The following is a 16,473-nucleotide window of genomic DNA, read 5'->3' as shown; positions in this document are numbered from 1 at the left end:
AACAGTTGACCCCTTCCCTTGAAATTCAGAAGAGTGGTGGGTCGTCATTTATTTGACTGTCCAACAGCAAAATGTTTCCCCTACATAATGCAAGAGAAACTAACTTATAATTGGAATTACATGTTTCTTACCTAGGTCGGAACAAGAATCAAAAGCCTCTGCAGCTGGTAGTTGGCACTCTCACCCCAACTTCTGTGTTCCTCTCTTGGGGCATCCTAGTCAACCCTCAGCATGACTGGACAGCAACAAGTAACTGTGCTAGCGACAGGTAAAATAACAGAAAACAGCTTTTGCAGTGATAATGTTTTAATGTAACATTTCAACCTTGAAGCTGTGCAGGTTGTTATCCAGCGTAGGTGAAGAAAAATGACAGTGTAAATTAAAACACTGCATTAGTTCTGAGTGTGAAGTAAGTTTTCTTCTTAAGTTAGTGCTTAGCAAGCCTTTACCTGTCTTGATAGCAAATTTAGTCAGGTGCCTATGTGTTGAAGTACAGATCTTACTGTTTCACCATAGATCCTTTATTGTTTTTACAGCAGTGGTCTTGGCTATACCTTTGTTTGCATTTGAATAAATTGGAAGAAACATTGTTCAATGACAGGAAATATGTTGATTTAAAGTTGGCTAAATGGAAGTAAAATATGGCTTTTGTTGTGCTTTAATAGGAGAATGGCACCCTGTTTTAATACTATCTGATTTTTACTTTCTATGTTTTGTCTTATCACTTCCCTACTTTACTGATATTTCTACTAGAGTACAGCTTTCATTAATTTTCTATTTTAAGTAGAAGTTCTCTTATATTACAATATTTGTTTTGTTGTCATTATTTAATGAATGTACAGTAGATGTGGAGCTCAGGAAGTCTTCCAAAATGGGAGTGTTAAGAAAATACAGTGCTAGTTAGCTTCAAAGAGCACTCTTAAATTTTTTGAAAACTTTTAGCATTTGGTAACATGTATTTGCAAGTACTCTTGAAGGTGCTATTTTTTATGTTTTTTCTGTGATTTTAGAATTCTCTTTGTATTCTTCCTTTTATGACAAAAGAGTATTTTGATCTTCATTTACTTCCTGTTGAACTCCATACAACTCAGCAGTGTAAAACAAACAAACAAAAAAATAATTGTGCACTACATTAAGAATGCATCTACATCTGGTTTGCAAGCATCAGCATCATCTTTCTCTTTATTGCAATCATGGAATCAAAGAATATCCTGAGTTGGAAAGGGCACGTAATCAAGTCCAACTCCAGCTCCATACAGGACCACCCAAAATCCAAAACCTATCCACAGAATTTTGTACCTTACAACTCAGATTCCTTTTCTTTTTGTTTCTGAGTTATTCTCAGGCTTGTAGCACAATTTTGAATTTCCATTTATTTTTTGGCCTTAATTTTCTTCTCCAGAAGCCACTATCAAAGTGTAGAAAAAAAGCAGTTGGATGGAATTCATCCTTTTTCAGTGTAAGATGGATGTTTTACAGTATGTATAACAAATTTCAGTAATACTTGGATTAAAGAATTACCAAACATCTCTGATAAAAACAACAACAAAACAAAGAAAACCACAGAAAACCACACTCTAATTTGGCAATGATACAGTCTGTATATTGAAAAGGAGATTAGCAAGCAGTTATTTTTTGTGCCATAACTCAGCCTTTACGTTGTACTGTTTTATTCTGGTTAGTATTACAGTCATACTTTTTCAGGGTAGTGCTGCTTGATTTAATCGAGCAATTTCAGTGGATGTGCTTTCTAATTTTATAATCCATTAGTATTAATCACACTGATTTTAAATGCAGAAAGTAATGTCTTAGTTTACTTTCGTGTTCAAAGGGCAATATATTATGAGAACACTGGATGAAAAATGTATTATGTAAATGTCAACTATTACTTTTTTTCCCCTTGTGAATATTTTTGGACTAGTTTTAGGGGGAACACCTCACCACAGAGAGATGCAGAAGTTTCTAAGAAATTTGTTGAGGCTCACTAATGAATAGACTCATGTCTATTCAATTGACTTGTTCCAGCATATATCAGAATTACAGAAACTACTTGTAAAATAAGCTTGTAGCTTCTGCTCAGAATCACATGTGGATATTCAAAACTAATGAGACTGGTTTTTTGCTCTGTATATGCTACTAATGATGTTGGTTGCTGTGTGAGGAGGAATATGTATGCATTGGGGAAACAATGAGGCTCACGTTATGTTTATTTGCTGGCTTTTCAGATATTTGATAACCCTAAGGGGCCTAAAAGAACAAAAGCAATAGTTAGTATAAGTCAATTTAGTAATTACTAACACAAATGATTGCGGTGAGTTTCTTTCTGAAGAAAAACTTGTTTTTGTTGAGCAGGTTCTACACTGTTCGCTACAGAGAAAAGGATAAAGACAAGAAATGGGTTTTTCAGCTTTGCCCAGTTACAGAAACGGTGGTGGACAATCTGAAGCCAAACACACTTTATGAATTTGGAGTTAAAGACAACATGGAGGATAGCGTCTGGAGCAAGACTTCCAATCATAAGACAGTTCTGTCTAGTAAGTGTTTTATATACATACTATACAATTATATATTGTGTAAATATTAGACATATTTATATATGTATTATCTAATAGATAATAGTTTTGACAGCATTTTTTCCTCTATTGTGATAGAACTTAAAGTAAACTACTGATCTGTTTTTCATTGTTTTAATGCCACCTGCATGCCCCTAATAAATTCTTTTAGGAATTGGTGAAAGTAGAAATAGTTTGTTTTTGAAAAACTGTTATCTACTTATTTGAAAGATGTTCTCATTTAATTGTGAATGATAGAGAATCTGCTGCAGTTTGGTAGAAGTGTAGCAGTTTAGGTAGCTACAACCAAGCGTTATCCACATATTTATACATCTGACTGGATTCCAAGCTTTTTCTTTGGGTCTAGAGTAGTAAGATCATTACTAATCAGATTTGATGGAAAGTACTATTCTTGTTTGAGTCTTCTGCTTATAAATTCAAGCTGGTTAAAAGCTAGAAAGAGCTTGTCCTATCCAACATACATCAAAATGGGCCCCTTATGGCTCTTCAGAAAAGTTCAATTCAAAGTTAATTTTCAGTCAAAGAATTATATAAATTATGTTCATAGGAAATTTACATTTTAATGTGTGCCTTTGTTTGGGTCTTCATGGAGACAGGAATGGCATTTTTGGATGTTTACACAGTTATATTTTATTTTATTTTTTTTTTAATGCAAAGTCCTAGGAAAGTGTGGGCAAAGTAACATCAAATTAACCATCGAAAAACCACATACTGTTCAAAGAATCACTGCTGTCAGTGGAAGAACTATGCAGCTGAGTTTTCCTCCTTTCAGATAAGGAAAGAGAGGAAGTTTTTTGCCTCAAAAACGATTGAACATACTCTTTCCAATCTGAGTTTTCCTCAGGCATTTAATTAAAGACATTTCTAAGCATGATGTTTGTCAGAAGATGCTTCAAACTCCTAAGCTCAGTATTTATAGCTTCACTGAGACAGGAAGAACGGAAATTCTCATAATATAGTCGTATTTATGTGAGATTTCCATCTGAAATTTTATTTTGACATCAGTTTCAAGTTGCAGGGAAGTTATTTAACTCAACATAATGAGGATAAGGGAGCAGAGCCATAGGTAGCTGGTAGCACTGCAAAAGTCCAAATACTCTATACTCAAAAACTTACCTGGACTTCAGCATACATTAGAAAGCTGTAACTTTAAGGTACCTGCCCAGTGCCTGTAGAGTCATTGTGGGAGTTCAGAACAATGCCATCATTATACCATGAACTTAATGTGGAGAATACTCTTTTCCCATACCCACCTCACAAAAATTGCTTCGCTTCACAGCATTGAAGAAGGATTAATAAATGGCCGTTTTGCCAAGGAATTTATAGAACAGGTGTTGAAATATATTTGAATACTTAACAGGGAATAAAGAGTGCGTAGTGCTTATAGTTTAGTACTGTGTTCAAGACTACGACTAAAATATGTACACTGCTATCACTAAATTTGCTGTTTATACTGAAAGTTTTTCTTATGTGCATTGCATTTTTTAACGTGCCGGAAGAATCATGCCTCAGTTAGGGAGGCATGCTGAATTGAGTTGAAAGATATGGTCCCATAAGAATTTGTATACTTTATAGGTGAGATTTCTTTTTTTCTGGAGTGTAGTCAGTGGGTGCTTCTGCAACATCTAAATACAGAGGACCTGCTCTTATCCTGGATGTCTACACTCTGATTTATTGATACAAGCACTATTCTGTTACATATCTGAGGTACTTGATTTCAGCATATGTTAATGTTCTAATCAGACAGCTGGCTGCATATTTCAGATTCAAGCTCTTCATGTTGTCAGTTCCTAGTAGGTAGATGGAGAAATTTTGAGCAGTAAATAGAGTGAACATTCTAAATTTGCAACCATCTGTCTATATAGAAGTTTACCATTAAGCACAAATTGCCACTTTTTCTGCTTTATTGTAGACTGCTTTGCAGCCACTCCAAGTCTTTTCATATATTTAGGAACGTCTCCTTCACTGTAAATGTTCTTTCCTCACTAAAGAATATATTAATTATTATAAATTGGTATTACTGTTGCATGTTCCTGTATTTGAATCTTCAGGCCAAACTTTTTATATCTTAAACATGTTGAGAGGGTTTGGGAAGATAATATTTTTTCTGATTCATGATTTGAGAAAGACATAAAAGACATGGCAAATGTTCAACATTTATTGAATGAAAATTTACCAAAAGAGATGAAAGTTAATTATTTCTGACCAACAACATGATTTGGTCGTTAAATCATTGTGAAATAATTGTCTTCATGCCAGCAGTAGATCTTGTTCCTGACAAATATTAAGCACTTTGAAAGATTCTGCATGATAGCATGTCTATTTAAATGTTGCTTAACTCATTTTTTCTGTTGATATTTTTTCTATCGCTTATTCATTTTGGATGGAATTGTGAAGATGCATATTACCTTGACTTTTGTTTATTGGTCTGTTGACTCAAAGGGAACAGAACAATGCAAAGGCAAAATATGTAGACAAATTTTGAAGCACTGTATTAGGATATAAAAGATGAGGAAAAGAGACTCTTTTTTTCTTGTATATTTTCAGTTTCATCACAAGAATCTTCTAATTCTAAGAAGAGAAAAAAGTCAAAGTGAAAAAATTTAGAGATTCCAATCCATGAGTTATTTTGATCACATATTGAGACAAAGGAAAACATGTCAGATCCAAAGAGAAGTTATATATTTGCTCTATACTGCTGGAGCTGAACATATATTTCTTTTGGATGGATACATTTGAAGTGCAAACTACTGAAGAGTTTACAGTATGCTACTTCAAACCATGAGTACCAGCCTGACAGGCTGTATGCAGAAATTCTTCCTCTTTCAAGTCTCTTCCTTGCATATTGGTGGTGTTGGTTATTTAAAAATCTGTCTTCCCCATAAAAAGCCCCCAAAGACCATTCTGGCTTTCTTACCTCTGTGGTACAACTAAAACATTTTCTCCTTGTCAAAATGCGAAGAGGAGGCTTTGTAGATCAATTAATTAATTAAAAAAAAAAATCAGGAAAAACAAGCGTGAACAAAACAGTTACATGGTATATTTTTATACATTTGAAATTTTTTCACCCTTTAAATTAATTTCCCAGCTATTGAAAAATCCAGATAAAACTTGATTTGATTTCCTTGGAGAAAACAAAAAATGATATTGTGTATTTATTTTTTCTTTCTGTAAAATCAGATAAAAAAGTAAATGGACAACTCCAGAATATGTACAAATTGGTACCTAGTACCCAGTCACAGGTAAGCAAAAACAGTATTATTTTTATATTAGTTTTGTGTTTTGTATGGTCAAATGTCTACAGTAGAATGACAAAGAGCTTATGGCCACAAATGTCAGTATAAAAAAATCTGTTAAATCTCGAAGTTGGTAACTGTGTGTAGAAATGTTTAGAAGTGTGGACTGATAAAGTTGTTAAGAATGGTAGCTGAATTGATTAGAGCTACTGATACTGCTTTAACAAAAAGATAGCCAATTTTTTCAGTACACAGATTCTTAACATTTAAATTTGCTTTCCCCTTTGTAGCAGACAAGTTTGTTAATCTGTGATATTTGTGCTGATCCAAGAATTTTCTACAGTCAACATACTTGCAAATAATTCATTTTGTGATAAGTTAGTGCTGTTACTTCATAGAGGAATCTTCTGTATACTGAAATCATTAGTCTACTCACTGAATTAATTGATCTCTCTTGTATGTGAGGCAAGCATTTACAGAACCAGAGAAAGCTGAAAAGGGCAAGTTAGTTTTCTTATCGAGAAGGGTATTCAGCTCACTAAATCCTTGCAAGTGGGAAGGTAGAATTTTTAACTGTTTCATCAAACCAATCTTATTCATTTCCTTAGTTTTTTTCTTATCCAGCACTTGCATTAACAGTCATGTCTCTCATTCAAGAGAAGATGTTTTATCTGTCAGTGATGTGAAGCCAGTTGAATACATATGCAAGAAGGTTCTCATCTCATTATGTTGTTGATTAAATCAACTGTGCTGTTTTTCCCATTGGCCCTGTAAACTTTATTAAAGATGTATGTGACAGCCTAAGACCAGGTAATACATTCTAATATCTGGTATGAAAGCTATGTTCCTTTACTCCTGTGTGTCAGGACCCTAACCTTGTTAGGACACAGCTGTGGGAGCAGATATTCTATTTATGAAAGAGAAGTCCTGAGAAAGTGAGCTAAAACAGTTTTTCAAATATTTGCACAACTTAAGCATGAAAGCAAAACTGGAGCCAACATCTTGTCTCTTTAGTCAGCTTCACAAAGCTCAGATCAAGACTGGTACGGTTTTATCAAGCTCCATATAAATATCATGGAAACATTCCACACATTATTCCAAAAATTCACTTACCACTTTCACTTAGTGGTACAAAAAACTAAGTCATAAAACTAAGCTGATGGTGTCCAACTCTTGAATTTATGTTATTAGTTCAGTTTCCACAACATTAGGTGGAGTATTTCTCAGTGACGCAATCATATCATCAGTGCAAAGCCAAAATAACTGTTATTTAGGCCAAGATTTGTTTATGCCTTGTTTTGCTCCAAAGACACAAATGAATTGTTTGAGCGTGGTTCTATTTCTTCTCTGCACTGAGACATTTTTAAAGGCTGTTTATTAAGGCAACATTACCAATCCATCTAGTCATTCTCCACTTTCAACATCAGTCAAATATCAGCTTGTGTTTCTTTTGGCAGGCTCATCCACAAAGTTTGACTAAGCTCTTGGGGCTGCATAAGCTACAACCAGAAAGGGAGGGAAAAAAAGAGACCTTAAGGGGGACAGTCATTGTTTTTCCCTTCATAAACAATGAGAGGTGGTAGGGTGGTAATTAAACAGAAGAAATTACTTTCTCTCTGATGAGGTTCCTGAAGTTTCATAATGTCACACTGAAAAATGAACTCCTCCTTGAGTTTTTCAGTCAAAAAGCATAGCTACCATCTTCTATCATTTGCAAATGTGTTCTTCCAAAGCTTATCCACTCAAGGCCAACTGTGGTGCTTGAAGAGTTTCTTCTAAATGTGTTTTAATTGCTTGTGGCTTTTTTGGTTACTGGAGTATAAGAAAAAAAGAATAAGTACCTCTAGAAGTCGTGTTGCCACGTGCTATTTGACAGAATGTTGAAGAACTGCAATACGTCATAGGTGCCATCTGAACTTACGATGTTTGATTTATAGCATAGCTTAGAAATCTGATTTTCCTCTGAAATTAATTAGTACCTTATTTGTCACCCTTCTTCATTCACTGAGTTGCCACTATGTTAGGAACTAATGTCCCTAATACCTATGGGCTTTATGTTCTCTGGCTGGAAAATACAATTAAGAGTACTATTACTAGATGATATCTTGATGTTTCTGAAATGGTTTGCTTAAGTAGAAAATTTTACTAGATATAGAAATATGTGTATTAGACCCTTTTAGAAACTAAAATTGGCAACAAAGTGTTAGATTTCAACAACAGCAATTGAAGATTGATGTAGATTAAAGTTTATGTGCAGTAGCTGCAGAACATGGATTTCATGTCAGTTATTTGTTCTCATCTGAGAGGCTAGATTTTGAATTTATCGTAATGTGTGTATAATGTATAGCATTTTATTATCACTGACATTACAATCATTCATTATTCAACAAAGAAAGTATGCTTTTGTGAATGAAAGAATCCTTTATTGGTAAAAGGACTGGTAATAATTATGATTACAAGTTCGACACTTGTTGAGGCGTGTTAGTGTTTGCTAGGAATACAAGAGCTATTTATTTTATTATTAAGGCTCCTGATGAGAAATATAGTAAAATGGACAGCTGCTTCTTATATATGCATTTATTCCCACTTGTGAGTCACATAAGTTGCAGGGTTACTTCAAAAGCTGATCATCTGAAACAGTTTTTCAATAGGAGGCAAATAAGAAAGGTAAGCCTTATTAATATGTATTAAAGGAAAAATACTGATTGACAAGAAAGGAAAATAGGAAAATAATTTCATATCCTTTGTTAAGGACAATGACTGAAAATGACACTTAGTATCAGACCATTTCCATACCAATGCAAACTTGTTTTTAGGTACAAGAAAGTAATGGCTTTCATAAGAATAAGCAACCATTGTCCATTTTCCTGATAAAAAGACTATCTTATTTCTTGAGACCTGGCTTCTTCCAGGTTCCTAAGCTTTTACAGAATCACAGAGTTACAGAATGGCCTGGGTTGGAAGGCACTTCAAGGATCATGAATCTCCAACCCTCCTGCAGGGCCACCAACCTCCACATTTAATACTAGACCAGGCTGCCCAGGGCCCCATCCAATCTGGCCTTGAACACCTCTAGGGATGGGGCATCCACAACCTCTCTGGGCAGCCTGTTCCAGCACCTCACCACTCTCATAGTAAAGAACTTCCCCCTGACATCCAACCTAAATCTTCCCTCCCTCAACTTAAAACCATTTCCCCTTGTCCTGCTGTTATCTACCCTTTCAGAGTTGATTCCCCTCCTGTTTGTAGGCTCCCTTTAGGTATTGAAATGCTGCAATGAGGTCACCCCGCAGCCTTCTTTTCTCCAGGCTGAACAAGCCCAGCTCCTTCAGCCTGTCCTCATAGGGGAGGTGCTCCAGTCCCCTGATCATCTTCATGGCTCTCCTCTGGACCCTCTCCAGCAGCTCTCTGTCTTTCTTGTACTGGGGGCTCCACGCTTGGACGCAGTATTCCAGATGGGGCCTCACAAGAGCAGAGTAGAGGGGGACAATCACCTCCCTGTCCCTGCTGGCCACCCCTCTTCTGATGGAGCCCAGGATACCATTTGCTTTCCGAGCTGCAAGAGCACACTGCTGGCTCATGTTAAGCTTTTCATCCATCAAGACCCCCAGGTCTTTCTCTGCAGGGCTGCTCTCAAGGACTGCTCCTTCCAGTCTGGATAGATGCCTGGGATTCAAGGCTTCTCAACCAGTGGTTTATAATGATTTAAATGTTTAGATGACAGCAAAAAATATATATCCTTAAGCAAATAAATCTGTCACCAAATGCTAAATTTTCATGCGTTTTCACATTAAGTAGACCAGCTACCATGCAGTGCTAAACAGACTTTAACTGATGCTGACTTTAAGTGGTGTACATTTAATACAGAGAGGTATTTTTTTTTCTGATTTATTTTTTGATTTGTTAATCAGGTATAGCTGAAAAAGGTCCACTTTTAATGTACTTAGCATTTTCATATTGATGGCATTACAATATCCCTTTTCCCCTTTTCTCATTGTATTAGCAGGCTCTCAAAAGTTGATCCTATGACATGTGGTAGAGCATACTTCTTTATAACCTCACAGATCAGTTTTTAATTTATTTTTAAAATGCAGGGTTCATTCACGTGCTTCTTATTTTCATAGTTATCAAAATCTTGAAAAAGATTCGCACTTAAGCAAAAATATCTGAGTAAAAAACAAATGCAGAGAAAAATGCAACTATTTAGTGTAAAAACTTCAGAACACAAGTGGCTTGCCAATTTGTCTTTGTAAACAGTTTCACCAAATAAAACAGCTCTTGACTTAATCTTATTTTAAGCGGAATACGCACACAAAAGTGCTGAGTACAACTGGTTCTAGAATAGTTTGTGCTGAAAAATACTATTCCCGAGAGTATAAAATTATCCTGAGACCAAGTTTGTAATTGCACATATTTCTGATGTTTTATTGCAACTAAATGTCAGTTTTTCTTAGCTTTCTGGTCTACTCCCTCGTGAGTACTCAAGAGATTTTTAAGAGAAAAAAAGATTGGGATTTCCTAAGCTGTCAAATACTGTGTTTTTATGAAGCAAAACATCCCAAACTGAAAAAGGAGATAAAAATGTTATATTCCATGTTAGCCCTTGGGAACTGAAGCAATAGCGTAACATTCAGTAAGAGCAGCCAGATCCATATCCAGTGTCAATGTGGGGCAGGCGTGGTTTTGGATCAGAGCCCTCTATTTTGGTTACTAAGAAAGTTCAATTACTATTATGGCAATTATCCCAAGGATTTTTTTCCCTTTCTTCCAGCTAACGCTAAGAGATAATAAGAAGTTGGTCCCTGTTACAATAATCAAACAAGGTAATTTTGTGTATTTTTTAGAATTCTTTTTAAATATTCTACAAGTGTCCTTTAAAATTAATGGCAGTGGAAAACTTGTAATTATGTTGTAAATGTCATGAATTTTTCCTTTTAGAAAGGATAGAACTTCAGAAAGAACTATATCCTCAAATTACAAATACCAACAATTCATGCCTGTTTATTAATAAAATAAGTTATTAATTTTCATTATGAACAATGCCTTACTTGAGTCAATGAATAGATGCCAGTATTTTTTTTTTTTTTCTTCTGCTACTATCCATTCTTTTCTGTCTCAATTGAATTGTCCAGATATTTTCGTCTCTCAGCTCAATACTTGAACTTGAAATGCAGCAGTATGGATACCAAATTTTTTATACGTGCATTGCAGATATTTTCAGTTATATCACTGTTTTAACCTCCTTTCTCCTCCCTTCCCCAGTCAGTGGGGTGAGACATCTACAACCAGCATATATGTATGTCCCTTTAGAAGCTCCTGTTTCTTAGTAGCAACTATAGTAGTGAGAGTCATCATGGTAGTGGAATTTTTGAAAATTAACTACTTGAAGATAGCTGTGAAAAATGAACTGCAGATTAAAATTTGCCAACAGAAATTGAATAATGAATCATTTTAAGTGACAACAACAGCAACAAAAGTCTTCTAAAGCAGTTCACAGTTCAAGAACAGGAGAAAAATGGGAGGTGATATGAGGGCAAATTACAGCAATTACCTATAAAATATGACTGTATTGATGCTTACTTCATGTCTGTTTTTTCCATCATGCATCTTTTCTGAAGAGATGCGAATGGTAGCATAATGAGATAGGCTGGAGGTGGATGTATGTTAAAATAAGCATATAATGTGTTTATATAAAAGATATCATGCTGACATGCTAGGGGAAAGAAGAGATGCATCTTTAAGGGGCGATGCAGAAGAAACACAGTTTGTAGTCTTTTAAACTGAATGCAAATACAGAAAAGATGAAGATGGTGTCCTCATCTCTTAGTATTAAACTGAGAGAAGTTTTTCAGAATGCTGAGATTTGTCTCAGGTGTGTCTTTGTTTCCTGTTTCAGTTTTTTTTTCAAATGATTTACTAGCATATATGTTTTGTTTTCACAGTTATTCAGAATCGGACACAGCCAAAAACTTCAGATAGTTCTTCTCTGCCAGGAGCAATTCTAGGTGACAAGAAGATTATTTTTTTTTAATTTTCCCTCTTCTGTGACTGAAATTTAGATCTGTGTAAATACTTAAAATTTTCTTGATTCTGATAGTTCTTTATATATATGAATGTATATATATATTATTATATATATATATATATATATAATGTAAATGTAGAACTGCCTGTAATAGATGAGAGAGGTTCACTGCATCTTGTGACTAGTTTATTCCTGCCTTTGGGAAGGTGTTTAATTCTTTAACTATGGAACTACTTTAAAACTACATAACTGTAGCTTGTTTGTTTTGCGTGGGTTTCAATGGACAAATGGGTGTCAAACAGGTAGTTGTTAACCACACATTTGTTGTTGAGTCTTCTTTGGCCTGCTAGGTAGTATGTTCATATATCAGTGATAATACAGTACTCAAGGGTTATATGCTTTAGAATTTGTTTGCCACTTGAATTAATAGTGAAATTGTGCTAATATATTGAGTACTAAAATGGACTAAATTGCACTCATTGCTCCAGTGGGGAGTAACAGTTACAGAACAGAACTAACCCATTTCTCAGATACTCAGGCTACACACCCACTGGTTCTGTAGGGCAGTCTGTATATTGTTCTTTTTTTTTTTTTTTTCTTGAACTAAGGCTCTTTCATCTTTCTTTGTAGTGCATCTTATTGTTCCAGGTCTCAATGAAACTCAGCAAAAACTTCTTCCTCCTCTGTCAATAGATGACATAACTCAAGTATCCAGAAAAAAACTGGGTAAGCAGTAATGAACACTATTACTGTTCATGAGCAGTATCAGTAGTTTAGGTGGTATGAGATTGTGTATACAAGAGAGAAGCCTTTTTTTTGCTATTTAACCTTTTTTGTTTGTTTGTTTATGTAATATTTTGATTGGAATTGTTAGAGTTCACTGGAATCACCTATTTTAAAACATCTGATCAGGTTTTTAAGATATTTCAAAGCCATTCAAAGGAATGAAGAAATGATCCAAAGAGAAGAAAAGGTGGGAAACTAAAGCCATGTTTATGATCCTTAGAATTTTTGTGTTGTTTTACATTTTAACTTTTTTTTTTCCATAGATACTGTCTTTTAATATTTATCTTGAAAAATGGTATGTCCTTTTGTAATAATAAGTTTTCAATGAATTTTTGCTGTATGAATTCTCATATGAGTAAATGTGAGTGATTATTTCATGGAGAGATTCTTGTAATAAAATCCATGGGGGAAAAAAAATTGTCACAAAGCAGAACATTTCAATACAAGTTTCGTGTATGTTTGATGAATATGACTGGAACCTGCAGGTTCCAATTCACTCTGAAAGAGACTTCTTGAAGTTTTTGTTTAAGATTCATAAATTAGTGTATTTATTGTGAATGGTGCTCTCATGGGAAATACAGCTATTTTTTTAAATGTTAACAATGCCCCTGGTCCATCTTACAGAGATCTCTTGAGAAGAACTCTGGAGCTGATAATTTTTGGCTTTTCTAGTCTTAGTATTTAATTTTAATTCTTAACAACTAGGTTAGATTTTCTTCCTTTCATATTTCTAATTTGTTTATTTTATTCTCTTGCCTCATTACTGACCATGGTACATTCTCAGACTGGTTTGCTTTGCAGTGAGAAAAGAACACTGCTTGTTTTTGTTCAGATGTTGGGTGCATGTAAGGGTAAAGAGACACAGCACAGTAAAATTTGAATGTGTTTGAGTAAGAATGTGTGTGAACTGAAGCTGAATTATTTGGATTTCAGCAAAGCTTTCAGTACTGTTCTTCACAGTATACTTCTATACAAAATGATCAGCATAGCTAGACAAAAACATAATGCAATGTGTGAAGAACTGGCTGATGGGTCAGGCTCAAATGATCAAAGTAAATGGGATTACAGTAGGCTGGCAGCCACTGGTGAATTTCCCCAATCTTGGGGCCAGTTGTCTTAGAAGAGTTCATCAATGGCCTGGATGCAGGACTTAAAGGTTCACTAAGTAGGGTTCAGTAGATGTGCAATAAAAGTATCAGTATGTGACTGTGGAAAAAAAAAAAAAGAAAGAGAGAAAGAAAGAAGGAAGAGAAAGAAAGAAAGGAAGGAAGGAAGAGAAAGAAAGAAAAAGAAAGAAAGAAAGAAAGAAAGAAAGAAAAATAAATAAATAAATAAATAAATAAATATAAAGGTAGTTTCAGTCATCCTGGAAGTGTCTAACCTTCTCAGTTGGGTAAGCATAGAACTTCTAAATTTAGATGCTCTAGTCTGTTTAAAAGAGCTGGTGTGATGTCAGTTTGGAGCCACTCTTCATGGTAGATTGCACACCTTTGTGAAAATAACTAGGGTAAACAAGTGATGTTTTATTTTCCATTTGTCGTGTGTTCCTTACCAGAGAACATCAAGTGCATGGATGTGCTTACACACAGGGGAATACTGGATTTCAAAGTGTAAAAGAGGAAAGTTATTGCTATCATTTATTTAATATAATTTAAATTTATAAAGTGATTGAGAAAAAGACATACTGACTTTCTTTATTATTTAGAAAAGTCAAAACAATGCATTCCGGAATGCCATATTTATTGAATTCCCATTTTTTTCTACTTATTTTTCAAAAATCTACCAGTTTTTTAAAGAATTGTAGCCCAGAAAAACAGAAAATATCTCACCCACAAAATGTATTTTCTTCTTCCTCAGTGAAAATAGAAAAGCACAGATATTACTCTTTTCAAAATGAATGTTCCCAAGAACCACTATTTTTATGTATGTATATCTGTTGAAATTAAAGGATTTTGTCCAACCACTATACTTGACAGAAATAAGGTAAAGGAACACAAGCACACATCTGTCACTGTAATATTTGAAAACTTATTTGACTGTTCTTATAAAATCCTTAGATCTATATTACATCTTTGAATTTTGAAAAGTATTTAACTATTTTAATGTTGAAATGTTAGGCAAAACTGTTTTGTACTGTGAAAGTAATGACTCAGAAAGCATTACATTTATGCTGTAAATCCTATTTTCAAAGTATCTTTTAGGAATAAAACAATATTACAAATGCATGTGTGTTTAACATCTTTAGGCAAATGCTTGTATTCTTTGTAGTAGAATTTTATTGATTCCTAAAGGTATTCAGCTTTCCACATTTATCCATGTTGGTTTACTTTGGCAAACTGAAGTGAGACAGAAATGAATCTGTAGTGGAAAAGAGCAGATGCAGATTTGCTGTAACTCTCTAATGTCTTTGTCCCTTTAGGTAAGAATGAAACTCAAGTATGGCCTGCTGAATCCAAAACACCAGAAGTTCAAGAAATCTCACCTCAGTCCCTCCCAGGTAATAAGTGTTCTATTTTCAGAAACTCTACTGAATATCTTTGCCAAAGATATAAACTGAAATTAAATTCATTTTTACATTGCTTACTCTGCAGTTAAATGCAGTAGCTGGAAGACAGAAGTATAATGAAGCTGAGTTAGTAGCTGTGAGTGATACATAGAATAAAATGTAGATAATATTGTGATTAATTTTGGAGCAAAGGTTTAGATACTCCAATTGTTAGGTTAGTAGATATTTATATATTAGAATTGTATCTTTGTGGTCTGATGGATATTTTGAAACTGTGAAAAAATGGCAAAACAAACAAGTACACATGTTCGTATTGCTATAATAGTGTTAGTTTTTTACTGAAACAGAATCTTTTTTATTTACTACTTCTTGCTTTTTCTGTGGTTTTGCTTCCATATCTCCTTTCCTTTGGTGACTGTTTCTTTTGTTTAATCTTTGTTGATCACAGCACCAAGTTCTAATATTGAAGTAGATTATTCAGGAGTTTCGTGCTTATTTACATCAAAGGATGTATTCATTGTGATTGTGGTATTTCAATTTAAAGGGGAAAATGACAGTAGGAAACAGCGAAGTGAGAGCAAATCCTTTGAAAGAAAACAGAAGTTCTCTGAGTGGAATCTATGTTTACATGTTGTCCATGCAAAAATAACCTTTATAGTTGCGCATTTAAGCCAGACTTGCGCAAGCAACTGAAGTGAGAGCTCTGAGCATCAGCCTTTTGCAAGGGCTGCATTTGAGAGACAGGATAACATTTAGACACATTTTGATTTAGGATTAGAATATATTTGATTATATTTTGTTTGGATTTACCAATTTGAAAATCACACTGGATTTTTTTTTAAAGTAAGACGTAGTAATTATTTGCTGTGAAACATTTAAAGAGTGATGCCAGAAGAGGCATCAGAATGTTTATTTAAGAGGAACTATGTGATCTCTGTCATTCAAGAAGGGAATAAAGGCGCTTAGAGTGTTTCAGCAAGCAGAACTACCTGAAAGCCTGCATGAGCTGGGCCACTCTTTCATTGCTGTAAGCCTTTGCCAAAGGGTGTGTTCTGTTCTGTGTGGGTCAGTAACTATTTTGTGTGTGTTTGTCAGACAAAAATCCCACCGTTTTCTTAATTTCAGGCCTCCCCTCCCTTGGCATGCACTTTCACAGAAAGACTAGTTAGTAAGCTCTTTGTTGCTTCATATTTTCCACTTAGGAATATTATATTCTAAGAAGAATACTACTTTGTAATGTTTTTAATTTTTTTTTTTCACAGACTTTTAAATTCTCTGAGTTGAATCAAGTGTGAACATTTTCTTAACTTGGCAGGGAAATTGTAGCTGACCAATGGTTAGAAATAT

At 34.5% G+C, this 16,473-nt stretch overlaps 1 protein-coding gene across 23 annotated transcripts in view; it reads left to right on the top strand.

Moving 5' to 3' along the window:
• ABI3BP (ABI family member 3 binding protein) overlaps positions 1–16,473 on the top strand; it is a 158,039-nt gene that overhangs the window by 65,870 nt on the left and 75,696 nt on the right. For all 23 annotated transcript variants that reach the window (XM_090151512.1, XM_090151472.1, XM_090151467.1 and 20 more), the window contains exons 4-10: positions 136–268; positions 2,353–2,534; positions 5,754–5,815; positions 10,581–10,632; positions 11,752–11,814; positions 12,465–12,560; positions 15,040–15,117. In XM_090151512.1, coding sequence (XP_090007638.1) covers positions 136–268; positions 2,353–2,534; positions 5,754–5,815; positions 10,581–10,632; positions 11,752–11,814; positions 12,465–12,560; positions 15,040–15,117 — 666 coding nt within the window. The remainder of the gene's footprint in view (positions 1–135; positions 269–2,352; positions 2,535–5,753; positions 5,816–10,580; positions 10,633–11,751; positions 11,815–12,464; positions 12,561–15,039; positions 15,118–16,473) is intronic.

Source organism: Phasianus colchicus, chromosome 1 (assembly GCF_987193195.1).
Source record: "Phasianus colchicus chromosome 1, bPhaCol1.hap1.1, whole genome shotgun sequence".
Classification (NCBI taxonomy): Eukaryota; Metazoa; Chordata; class Aves; order Galliformes; family Phasianidae; genus Phasianus; species Phasianus colchicus.
Note: the sequence above shows the minus strand (reverse complement) of the source record. Positions and strands in the feature narration are given on the sequence as shown.